General features: G+C 30.6%; 1 protein-coding gene across 2 annotated transcripts; it reads left to right on the forward strand.

Annotated features, from left to right (window-relative positions):
- The first annotated feature begins 4,047 nt into the window (after positions 1–4,047).
- On the forward strand, positions 4,048–10,817 carry LOC108689901 (RNA polymerase-associated protein CTR9 homolog). Of its 2 annotated transcripts, none has more exons than XM_018196859.1 (14): positions 4,048–4,121; positions 5,463–5,561; positions 5,640–5,879; positions 5,961–6,533; positions 6,609–6,728; positions 6,812–7,122; positions 7,177–7,702; positions 7,787–7,981; positions 8,055–8,171; positions 8,257–8,567; positions 8,625–8,959; positions 9,561–9,735; positions 9,960–10,562; positions 10,645–10,817. In XM_018196859.1, the coding sequence occupies exons 1-14, from the start codon at positions 4,080–4,082 to the stop codon at positions 10,703–10,705; spliced, it is 3,708 nt and encodes a 1,235-aa protein (XP_018052348.1). In that variant the 5' UTR covers positions 4,048–4,079; the 3' UTR covers positions 10,706–10,817. The 2 variants fall into 2 exon arrangements, with proteins under 2 accessions (XP_018052348.1, XP_018052349.1); XM_018196860.1 differs by having other exon boundaries at positions 8,625–8,920.
- Positions 10,818–12,556: the final 1,739 nt, after the last annotated feature.

The following is a 12,556-nucleotide window of genomic DNA, read 5'->3' on the forward strand; positions in this document are numbered from 1 at the left end:
ATTTTATATATCAATAAGTCATTAATAATTTTAAGTAATTTCTTATTGATGTTTAGAATAATCGTCTTTTTTTTCTTCGTATTTAGTATAAATTTATTAAATAAGTCATAAAGATTGGAGCTTTGACTGAGGCAATTGTTAAATATTAACTCTTACTTGCTTTTCGACATTTACATTTTTAACGTTATAAAATTACAAGTATATTTTATACTTAGTGAACAATTTATATTAGTGAACAATTTATTATATGTAAAAACCTCATATCGCTGTCTCTCGCGTCAGATGGATGTCAGTGATCACGTGGTTTGTATCGATGGAAAGTCGAAATTGTTTTCATCATGGAGAATTATTCCTCGTCGCTTTTCATGAAGTTCATTCGCGAAGTCTAGTTTGGTGTCTCTTATGCAGGATTGGAATTAATCTCGGGTTTTCTCATCTGCAGTTATTGATAGTAACAATTTCGTTAATGAGTCATTGATAATTGCTATATATTTTGAAGTCCAGTTGTAACATTAATTTAGTGATATATTTTAGCATATAATTTTCACTTTCTTTGATTTATTAAATGTTCTCCCACTAGTAATAATAATATTAGCAATAGTACACTGTTAATAACAATAGAAATTTATAGTGTTATATAATTGATATGGATATATAATTATTATTTGTTTAAATTCAAATTAAGTACAAACAAATTTAAGTTTTATACAAATAATTTGCTTATAATTTTTCGATGATTGTTCTAACAAAAATACGGTTACGAATGTATATATTTAATTTTCTAACTGTTATTTTACAATTATTTTTAGGTATTGGACATCCCGCCATTGCAGAATATTTTTAGTTATTAATTTATATACATTTTTTAATGATAAAATACATGCAGATATTATGAGATTATGTTAAACGAATATTGATTTTTGTCGATATTTATTTAACTTTTTTCAAAATTTTTTATAGTTAACAATGTCATCGTGATTATATGATAATATTGAATTTTAAATGTGTGGATACAAAAAATTCGAGATAAGTCGAATGGGTACCCTCATATTAGCGGGATATTAATAATTTGTAATTTTTGAAAAATAAAAAATTAGTTAAATTTTATATAATAAATTTTTCATTATAAATGTTCTTTAAAATCCCGTTATTATCGGGTTCGACTCATCTCGAACAGTTAATACTCGAGAAATTTTTGTACCCATACATATAAAAAATTACAATAACGTATGTATTTTATTATTATTAAATATATTCTTTCGTAACCACTATTGCATAAGGAAATCATTCTATCCATTTATTTTTAATAAGAGATGATTTTTAGTCACGTGTGGCAGAACATATTTTCTCATGAATTTTAATATTATATTAAAGATAAGATGTGATAAAAGTAATTGTAATTGTAATTGATATGCTATCAAAATTATTACTATCGCTAAGTTGTCTGAAAGATTCGGAATTCACATTCGCGTCCTGTAACAAGATCATTGGTATTTGATGGCTTGCTTAACTTTTCTTTGCAAATGGATCTTGTAAAATTTATGTTGAATCAGAATAATTAAGTTTTTCGCTTTTCACGATGAAGATTGTTCTTCTTTGCATCGGATACTAATCAGCATTCCACGAGACGGAGGGATTTTGATATGAAATTATTGAGATAGTTATCTTGAATGCGATGAAAGTGCTGTTATAAATATATTAATGACTTTTTGTCGCGATATTATTAAATTTTATATTCGCAAATTATTAGTGAATACTTAATTAATAATAAATAATTAATAGTAAATACGATCTAATTATTAGTATTTTTTCTGCGTTTATCAATATTTCATTGCTATCGTATGTATTTTCGTATAATCTCGCAAAACTTACAAAAATTTATTAATTATGTTCTTATATTATCATTTTTATTATATCTTGAATAGCATTGATAATTGTAAATAATTATTATAATTGTAATATCGAATTGTATAAAGGATAATACAATAAAGAATAATTAAAAATTATTGCAATTTCATTAGCGAAATACAATAAAATAATTAGATATAAAAACAAAAAAATAAATTAAAGATGGATTTACCTCCCAGCAAACGAGAATGAATTTAAATGGATTGAAATTTTTTTCTTATTTTTCATGAAAATGCGTATTTTAAATAGCGAATATTTTTTTTGAATTTAATTGGATTCAATTGGATTCAATTAGATTCATGCAATTGGATTGAGAAACTGCTTTTCTATTCAAAATTTTGAATTGAACAGTATTTACAATGCATAGAAAAAGCTAATATTATTTTTAGATTGAAAGGCATAGATATGCAATTTCTACAAATGAATAAAAATTCATTCAGAATTGAAAAGCATTCATTTTAACATTCGTGAATCAATATTTGTGAAAATCTGAATTCGTTTCAATCCACTCTCGTTCGCTGGGGTACAAAATTTATTAATAGCTTGTTTGTTTTATGGGTGAGTATACTTATAAAGAAAACAGGACCGCCAGTGTAAAATTGACGGGGATGGAGAGCCTTTATAGCTCATTTTTGCTAAAGTCCCAACAAACGAGAATGGATTGAAATAAATTGAAATGGATTCAGATTTTCAGAAATATTAAAATTAACATTCGTGCTTTTCAATCCTGAATGCATTTTTATTCTTTTATAAGAATTGCATGGAGCATATCTCTATATCTTTCAATTTAAAAATAATATTAGCTGTGCATAATAATACAATTGTGAATACTGTTCAATTCAAAATTTTGAATAGGAAGTGCAATTTTTCAATCCAATTGCATCTAATTGAATCCAATTAAATCCAATTGAATTCCAATTAAATCCAAAAAGAAGTATTTGCTGTTTAAAATATGCATTCGGATATAAAAAAATTTCAATCCATTCTCGTTTATTATCGCTGGATTATTCTGTTTTGTTTTAATTTTTGAAACTAGAAAAATGGGCATTAATGTTCGTTTCCACTAATGTAGATTAACTTTAATTTCGATTAATTTTAACTTACTCTTCCTCTTTTTCTAACTCTCTTTAGAACTAGAAAAAGATGAAGAGTAAATTGAATCGAGATTAAAATTAATCTACATTGGTGAAAACGGGCGTAAATGAAATAAAAATCACGCGCATGTAAGATGAATATTTCTGATCCACAGTTCGTGAATGTAATACTATTATATAAACTAAAATATCGATTTATTATCTGCCCTGAAAAATAGACGATGTACTCTAAGAAAATTGGACGTTGCTATGTAGTTTAGATCCACTTCAGGTCAGAGGACAGTAGTGCGCGGCAGCATTTTACAAGTTTTGGGTGTCATGTCCTCTCTCACCTTTCTTTCTGGTACATACAGTATGGAAATTTTTTAGATGGTCTCCATTTTTTAATGCGCATACGTCGGTTTTCAATCAGTCTGCCTTCAATAAATTGAAATGTTAGGTTATGTGTTATATTGAAATGTTAGGTTAGCTGGATTTCCTTCCCATAAAATGTAATTAATAAAATTAAGTTTTACTAAAAAATTAAATCAAATTTTTTCGGAGACGCTATATTGTGTAGACTATTATATTTGTATACGATAAAGTACTCTCGTATTAAAATTTGCATTTCTGTGTACGTATATTATTAAATTATAACTTTACGTTTAATTATAATTTTCATGCAATATATTATTTTTCATACATAATTATTCAATTTTCATATAGTATTTAATCAATTATTATTTTTAATTTACTTATTACTGTTTAATATTATTATTATTATTATTATTAATACGAATATTATCTTTATGTATATAGCGAGTTTGTTAACATATTATTATATAAATCCGATTTAAAATACTCGCTATAAACAATTTTCATGACACGAGCGAATTATGTTTTCTTTTAAAAAAAATCATTTTATAGTTTTATAAAAAACTCAAATTTATAAGCGCCTTTCCAATCCATAATATGGCGGCGAGTCATGTGACCTGGGACTTACTACATCAAAGGTGCCGACGGTGTCTATACTGTATGTACTTATAAATGTGTTATATGCTCTAAGGTTTAATCGCTCTAACGTGAGAATATGTTACAATGGCGGGGTCTATAGAGATACCACTCCGCGATACAGACGAGGTGAATATGTCTTTTTTACTGATTATATCATTAATTTACGATATCTATACGTGATCCTGAGTGCAATGAAATTGGAAGACTAAAATTTTTGCAATAATCAGCGATATCCATACAGACCTAACCTCAAAATAACGACACGCTTCTCCTGATTGAATAAATATTATATTTCATGTGCATGCATTCGGATAGCAATATGTTGCTTTAACAGCTCGGCGTTAATAATTTATTTCTACTTTGTTTACTTTAACTCTCTTATTCACCCCGTATATGTTTGTATGTATCATTGAGTTTTCTTTGTAATAATTGCATATTATGTATTTGTAAGGTTGCAAGTCTATAATTTTGTATATAAAATACAAATTCAATTTCATCTGCTTTTAATTTTTTTACCTGTAACAATGGTACAAATGTGAATCTTAAGTTTAATATTCCAGCTAAAATATAATCTAATATCACTTGCATAATTCCCTATCAATACATTTGTACGAATGTGAATCATAAGCCTGATGACTTTCCATTTAGAATATAATTCAATATCACTTGCATACTTTCAAATACTGTTAATAATCTTTTCTGTCTGACAATTGTATTGTCAATATAGCTTTCAATCCAAAATATAATCGTACTTATGTGTTTTAAATAATTCTTGTAGTAATTGTCTTATACACTGGATAATTGTGATTATGCAAATTATAATTTAAATATCACACTTTCCTATTTATCTTTATTCTCATGTTATGATCCAAATATTGTTTGTTCCATGGATTTTGCATTTCATGGATACTTCGATATCATGCAGTTATTAAATATCATATAGTTATATAATAATAGATAAAATGTAAATAATTAATTTTATAGATCAATATAAACACTCTACTATCAGATATACATCAGAAAATGATAGAAATATAAAATATTCATATGTAACTTTTCTATCATTATTTCCATGTTAATATATTATGTTTTAAATATTATTTATTTTATGAATGTTTAATATTACAATGCAATTATATGATAATATGTTAGTAAAATGTAATAATCTTCTGTATCTACCAATATCAATATTAACATAAGAAAATGACAGAAGTGCATAATAATTATACATTCATACAATTTTCCTGTTTTTCCTTATTTCTGCAATATGTAACTTTTATATTTTTATATTTTTTATTATATTTTTTATTAATTCTATAATATTATGATCCAAATGCTTATTTCATTTTTATCTTATTTGTAATGCAATTATATCAATGCGAACATTAAATCAGAAAATGATAGAATTACGAGATATATTCGTATATATCTTTGCTAAAATTGTAATTGTTCTTGTCAATCTCATAGGTCATAGAACTTTATTTAGATCAGTTACCAGATGGAGATGAAGTTCTGGGGATTCTGCGACAGGAACATGCTCAACTTAATATCTGGGTCAATTTGGCCGTATGTATAGAACAGATAATTCTAAATAGAAAAGGGATATAGTAGTTAGTATCTATCTAAGTTTATTTCTTATTTCAGCTTGAATATTACAAGCAACAAAAAATTGATGACTTCATTAAGATACTTGAATCTTCTCGTATCGATGCAAATATTGATTATCGTGACTATGAAAAAGATCAGATGCGAGCCCTTGACATGTTGGCTGCCTATTATGTCCAGGAAGCCAACAAAGAAAAGAATAAAGATAAAAAAAGAGATCTCTTTACAAAAGCTACATTATTGTATACAACAGCTGACAAGATTATCATGTATGATCAAGTACGTATTATCATATGCGTTTGAATAGTAATATCCATAGTAATATCTTAATTTTTATATTTATCGTTTTTTTTATTGCAGAATCATTTACTCGGTCGAGCTTATTTCTGCCTGCTCGAAGGTGATAAAATGGAGCAGGCTGATGCACAATTTAATTTTGTACTAAATCAATCGCCAAATAACATACCTTCTCTGCTTGGCAAAGCTTGCATTGCTTTTAACAAAAAAGATTACAGAGGTGCCCTTGCATTTTATAAGAAAGCCCTTAGAACTAATCCAAACTGTCCAGCTGCTGTTAGATTGGGAATGGGACATTGTTTCATGAAGTTGAATAATCAAGAGAAAGCGCGACTTGCATTTGAAAGAGCTTTACAGTTGGATGGACAATGCGTCGGTGCGCTAGTTGGCCTTTCGGTCTTGAAATTAAATCAGCAACAGCCCGACAGTATAAGAACCGGCGTGCAAATGTTATCGAAGGCTTACACGATCGATTCGACAAATCCGATGGTGCTAAATCATTTAGCGAACCATTTCTTTTTCAAAAAAGATTACAATAAAGTTCAACATTTAGCGTTGCACGCATTTCATAACACAGAAAACGAAGCTATGCGAGCAGAAAGTTGCTATCAACTAGCCAGAGCATTTCACGTCCAAGTAAGCATAAAGTAGTAATTAATGTTATTTATGTCAATATTGCTTTTTTTTGTTAATTAAGAAAACATATTTCAGGGTGATTACGATCAAGCATTTCAATATTATTATCAGGCAACGCAGTTTGCTCCGCCTGTATTTGTACTGCCACATTTTGGATTAGGACAAATGTATGTTTATCGTGGTGATGCAGAAAATGTAAGAACATGTAATATACATTACTTAAAATAATTATTTGTATTAGGTATATATAAAATAATAATTTATTCCTCTAATAAAAGGCAGCCCAATGCTTCGAGAAGGTCTTGAAAGCACAACCAGGAAATTACGAAACAATGAAGATTCTCGGTTCGCTCTATGCTAATTCGAGTTCCCAATCAAAACGAGATATTGCAAAAAATCACTTGCGAAAAGTAACAGAACAGTTTCCTGACGATGTCGAAGCTTGGATCGAATTAGCACAGATATTGGAGCAAAGTGATCTGAATGCAGCCTTGAATGCCTATGGAACCGCGACCAGAATTTTGAAGGAGAAAGTTCAAGCGGACATACCGCCGGAGATTTTGAACAACGTGGGAGCGTTACATTACAGGTACGTGTATATTTTTATTTTGTATATTATAGTAATTGATGATTTACTTCTTAGACTAGGTAACTTGGAGGAAGCCAGGAAAAATCTAGAGGAATCTTTGGCACGTTCAAAAGCAGACGCCTTACATGATTCTGTATATTATAATTCGATAGCAGTGACTACGACGTATAACTTAGCTCGACTTAACGAAGCGTTATGTGTATTCGATCGAGCAGAGAAACTGTACAAGGACATTTTAAAGGAGCATCCGAACTACGTGGATTGTTATTTGAGACTCGGCTGCATGGCGAGAGATAAGGGACAGATATACGAAGCGTCCGATTGGTTCAAGGACGCTTTGAGAATCAATAACGAACATCCGGATGCATGGTCATTGCTGGGTAATTTACATCTAGCCAAGATGGAATGGGGTCCTGGCCAGAAGAAATTCGAGAGAATTTTGAAAAATCCGACAACGAGCACCGATGCTTACTCTTTAATAGCATTGGGAAATATTTGGCTGCAAACATTACATCAAAGTGGAAAAGACAAAGAAAGGGAGAAGCGACATCAAGATCGAGCATTAGCCATGTACAAGCAGGTAACTATTATCTAATTCAATTTATCTAGATTTAATATTAACTAGATTAAAATATTTCTAATTATAACTAATATGATTTGCTAGGTTCTGAGAAATGATCCGAAAAACATCTGGGCTGCAAATGGTATCGGTGCAGTACTCGCGCATAAGGGTTGTGTAAATGAAGCTAGAGATATATTTGCTCAAGTGCGCGAAGCAACGGCAGAATTCTGTGATGTTTGGTTAAATATTGCACATATCTATGTGGAACAGAAACAATTTGTCAGCGCTATTCAAATGGTAGATAATATATATAGTTGCTACAACAGAAGTAGTTAATTCAACTTAACTAATTTAATATTTTACATTGCAGTATGAAAATTGTTTGCGAAAATTTTATAAATACCATCATGTTGAAGTTTTGCAATATCTTGGACGAGCTTATTTTAAAGCTGGCAAGTTAAAAGAAGCAAAATTAACGTTATTAAAAGTAATTAGCCATATATGTGATTTTTTAAGATTTTATTTTATTTTAATATTTCATGTTAATATTTAATTTGTCGATATATTTTTAGGCACGCCGAGTAGCTCCACAAGATACCGTCTTATTGTACAATATTGCTCTTGTACTTCAACGATTGGCCACGCAAATTCTTAAAGACGAGAAATCAACTTTGACCACCGTATTGCAGGCAGTTCATGAATTAGGTCTCTCACACAAATATTTTCAGTATTTGTCAGCGCACGGCGACAGGATGGAACAGCTGGCGGAAGCTGAAGCTAGGAGGTGTCAAGATTTATTATCACAAGCGCAGTATCATGTCGCTAGAGCTAGAAGGTTGGATGAGGAAGAGAAGATGTTAAGACGGAAGCAAGAAGAAGAAAGGTATGTCACCATCGGATATTCTTTATACGCTTATCACTAAATTATCTAAATTTATAGGCAAGCCTTCAAAATGCGTCAGACGGAAGAGCAACGCAAGCTGGAAGAGATGCGTCGCCAAAAAGAAGAGGAGATGTTGCAAAAGCGACAAGAATATGTGGAGAAAACTAAGAACGCGCTGGTATTCGGCGAAATGCCGTCAGAGAAACCCGGAAAAAAGGGCAAGAGACTTCGAACTGATCAGTATGTTAGTGATAGTGGAGGCTCTGATAGAGATGAAAGCAGAGAAGAAATACCGAAAGAAAGAAAGCGTAAAAGGAAACCTAGCAGTGAAACTAAAGATAGGAAGAGCAAAGGTAAAGGCAGACGCAGGAAGGATGGAAGTGGCAATAGCGGTAAAATAATTAAATTTTATTTTATTTTACAATAATTAATCAAGTACAAATTAATGGCTATGTAAAGTCAAACACTTTTTCGGTGTCAATTATGAACAAATATATCTTTGATACAAAAAATTCGAACGTTTTGGTCCCATTATTTGGATCATCAGTGATAATATAATTTACAAATGTTAATCAACAGTTAGTCGACAGAGATTAATTATATATTGTCCTCTTATTTGTAACAAATTTCTGTTGACAAATAAGAGAACAATATATATTAATATTATAGCGTTTCAACATCATTCTCTTTAACATTAATTAACATTTGTACATTATATTATCGCTGATGATGGTCCAGATAAATTGAAACGTTCGAATTTTTTGTATCAAAGATATATTTGTTGACGCACCGAAAACAGCGTTTGACTCTATATAGCTATTAATTTGTACTTGATTAATTATTATAATTTATATTTAGCATAAGAAGTCTTCAATTTTGGTTATTATTATTTATTTTATTTTTCCATAGCGCTATAAAATTACTCGTTTTGATTATGAAGTTTAATATTTTCATAAAATTAAAGAAATCATTCCGAAAATATGTATTTTACAGGATCTGATAGTGATCAGCCGAAACAGAAACGTAGCAAGAAGAACGCAAGGACTAAAAAAGAGAAAACTCGTAAAGGCGTAGTTGAAACTCTTAAGGGTAAGCTGGTTAAATCGAAGGAAACTATTTCGACGAGCGAGTCAGACAGCGATACGGGTGGCCTTAAAATCGCTAGTGGGTAAGTACGATATGTTATCTTAATATTATATGATTATCTCTAATTTTAGAATTCATTAAATCAGAGTTGATTTGATTTTTTTTTTATGGATTGATATCATGTTTACTATTTTTAAATTATATTCTAAATAGTATTAAATATTAAAACATCTTAATAAATATATTAATTTCTTAGTTTATCATACTCAACAAAATATCATGTTAAACTTTGTGTTATTTTTATAGCGGCGAAAGCGGCAATGAGAATCAACCGCACAGCAGCAAACGAATCGCATCCGATTCCGAAGGCTCTCGCGCCTCACGCTCGAGATCTCGTTCAAGGTCGAAATCCGGTAGCCGTTCAAGAAGCAGTTCACGTTCAGCTTCTCGTTCGCGATCTCCATCACGATCGCGCTCTCGATCTCGATCTGCTTCAGGATCCAGATCAAGGAGCGTTTCAAAATCAAGAAGTCGGTCGGTATCCGGGTCAAGATCAGGGTCAGCCAAAAGCAGATCAAGATCGAGGTCAGGTTCGCACAAAAGTGGCTCGCGATCAAGGTCTAACAGTGGCTCGCGAAGAAGTGAATCAAAACCAAGATCAAGATCGAGTTCAAGAAAGAGTGGTTCAAGGTCACCAAGCGGTTCAAGAAAAGGCGTATCGCCGTCAAGATCCAAAAGTGGCTCGCGTTCAGGCTCGGAAGAACGCCAGTCAAGAAGCAAGAGTCGATCGCGGTCTAAATCGAAATCTGTTTCAAGGTCTAAATCAAGATCGAGGAGTGGTAGCAGGTCGCGATCGCGCTCTAGATCGAAGAGCGGTTCTCGAAGCCGGAGTCCGAGCGGATCGGCACGGTAAGTTTATTTTTTTACATACTACAATTATAAATATATAAAAGTTTTTTTTTGCGTATATTACACGTATTTTTTTTCACAGTTCTGCATCCCCGGTGTCTAGAAAATCAGTATCGGGAAGTGGCGGTAGTGATAGTGAATAAATCAGCCGTTCTCACAATTGTAATATCACAATGAAAAAAAGATTATACTTAAATAACACACTTAAATACATAATTTGTGTGAAGATCGCTTTACAAAGTTCTTTTAATACAAACGGGAAATAAATGTTTATCATCTCTGCTGGATTTATTTCTTTTGTAATTTTATTGTGCAATTATCTTTTAAATTTTCATCCATTCTTTTTTTATTTAATATATTATTTAATATATTATTTTGAGCAACTATCTGTCACATTTCGCCACACGCACACACACACACACACACGCACGCACACACACACACACACACACACACACACACAACTGATAGAATATATTAACAAAATTATAAAAATAAATATTGAGAGACCAAATACTTTAAAGTTAACTATGGCTTTCGCACAATCTCTTATATGCATAGATTATTTTTTTCCTCTGATTTTTTCTTTATCTTAAAAATTCTTATTGTTATTTTATTTTCCCTATTAATAATAATAATAGTAAAGCAAAATGACTTTGTGTATTATCGTATATAGTATATTATAGCATTGCGGCGGTAACAATATGTGAAAAAATACAAGACAAAATTGTACCTACAATTCACAATAAAATAAATTTTATAATACAATACTAAATAAAAAACAACGAAATTATACATTGGATTATTTCCTTAACTTTGATCAGACGAAGAAATAAACTCGCGTAAAGGAGCAGTGTCTTACGCCATGTCTTAGCGCTGAGACACTATCGTGTCTCCAGATAAGCAGAGCGACACAGAAAGATTATCGGATATATATTTATCTATATATTTCTGCCCCCAGATAGTATCAATATCACTCTCTTTCTTAAGTATCTTCGCCGTTTCGTATATATAAGTTCAGCAATTCATGATGAGAATTCGCAGAGAATTTAAGTCCTTAGTATTGGAAATAATTAATTCTCAAGCTTATTCTGATTTTATCGAAATGTGCTTCGACACAGGTTTAACAAACACTCTAAAATTAATAGTTGAATAGCTAAATTTCATATAATAATTAAATTGATTAATCATACTAGAGAAATTTACTTTCGAAATTTTGTACCAAGCAACGATTTTATCATCAAGTAACAAAGATACATATTGGATTATTTAAGAACTTAATAAAAAAATTTCTCCAAGTTTTTGGATCATTAAATAAATTTAATTATTAACGTATATTCTGCGTAAATTAACCTTTAGAAAATTATTTATATTCTGACATGGTATTTTATTGACTTTTAAGGCTTATAATATTCTGATCGAAGTCGAAATGTTTATGACTGATTTGACCAATTTTTATTTAATTATATCTTAATAAAATCAATAAATTAAAATATATAAAATATTGCGCTACTAATATCTTGCGTTGTAGTATATGGCCTTTATATTTATTAAGAAGAAATTTTTTTTCGATCCGAATTTTCGAAACTAAAGACTTCACGAGACTAACACTTGAACGAATTGTGAAACGTAAATGTAAAACAGTTAATATTCGCTTAGCCAGACGGTCGACGCTAAGTTTGTATATACTCGTACATTGTTATGCAAATATAATTAGATGTCGTGAGAGGAGCAGTGCGCATATCGATTTCATAAGCGGTGTAAAATAAATTATTAACACTCATTCTCGAGGTGAATGACATTCGTATAGTCGGCGACTACTTATTTTACTTAAGGCTCGTCTACATAGAAGTCGTAGACGATTGTGGGATCTTAAGTCATTAAGTAGGAAATTGATCAATTTTCTACGAAGATCCTGCGACCGTCTACGACGTCTATGTGGAGTCTTTTTATATGCCGATGTCAAATCGCGATTTTTTCTTTTCCATTTTAAT

Source organism: Atta colombica, unplaced genomic scaffold, assembly GCF_001594045.1.
Source record: "Atta colombica isolate Treedump-2 unplaced genomic scaffold, Acol1.0 scaffold281, whole genome shotgun sequence".
NCBI lineage: Eukaryota > Metazoa > Arthropoda > Insecta > Hymenoptera > Formicidae > Atta > Atta colombica.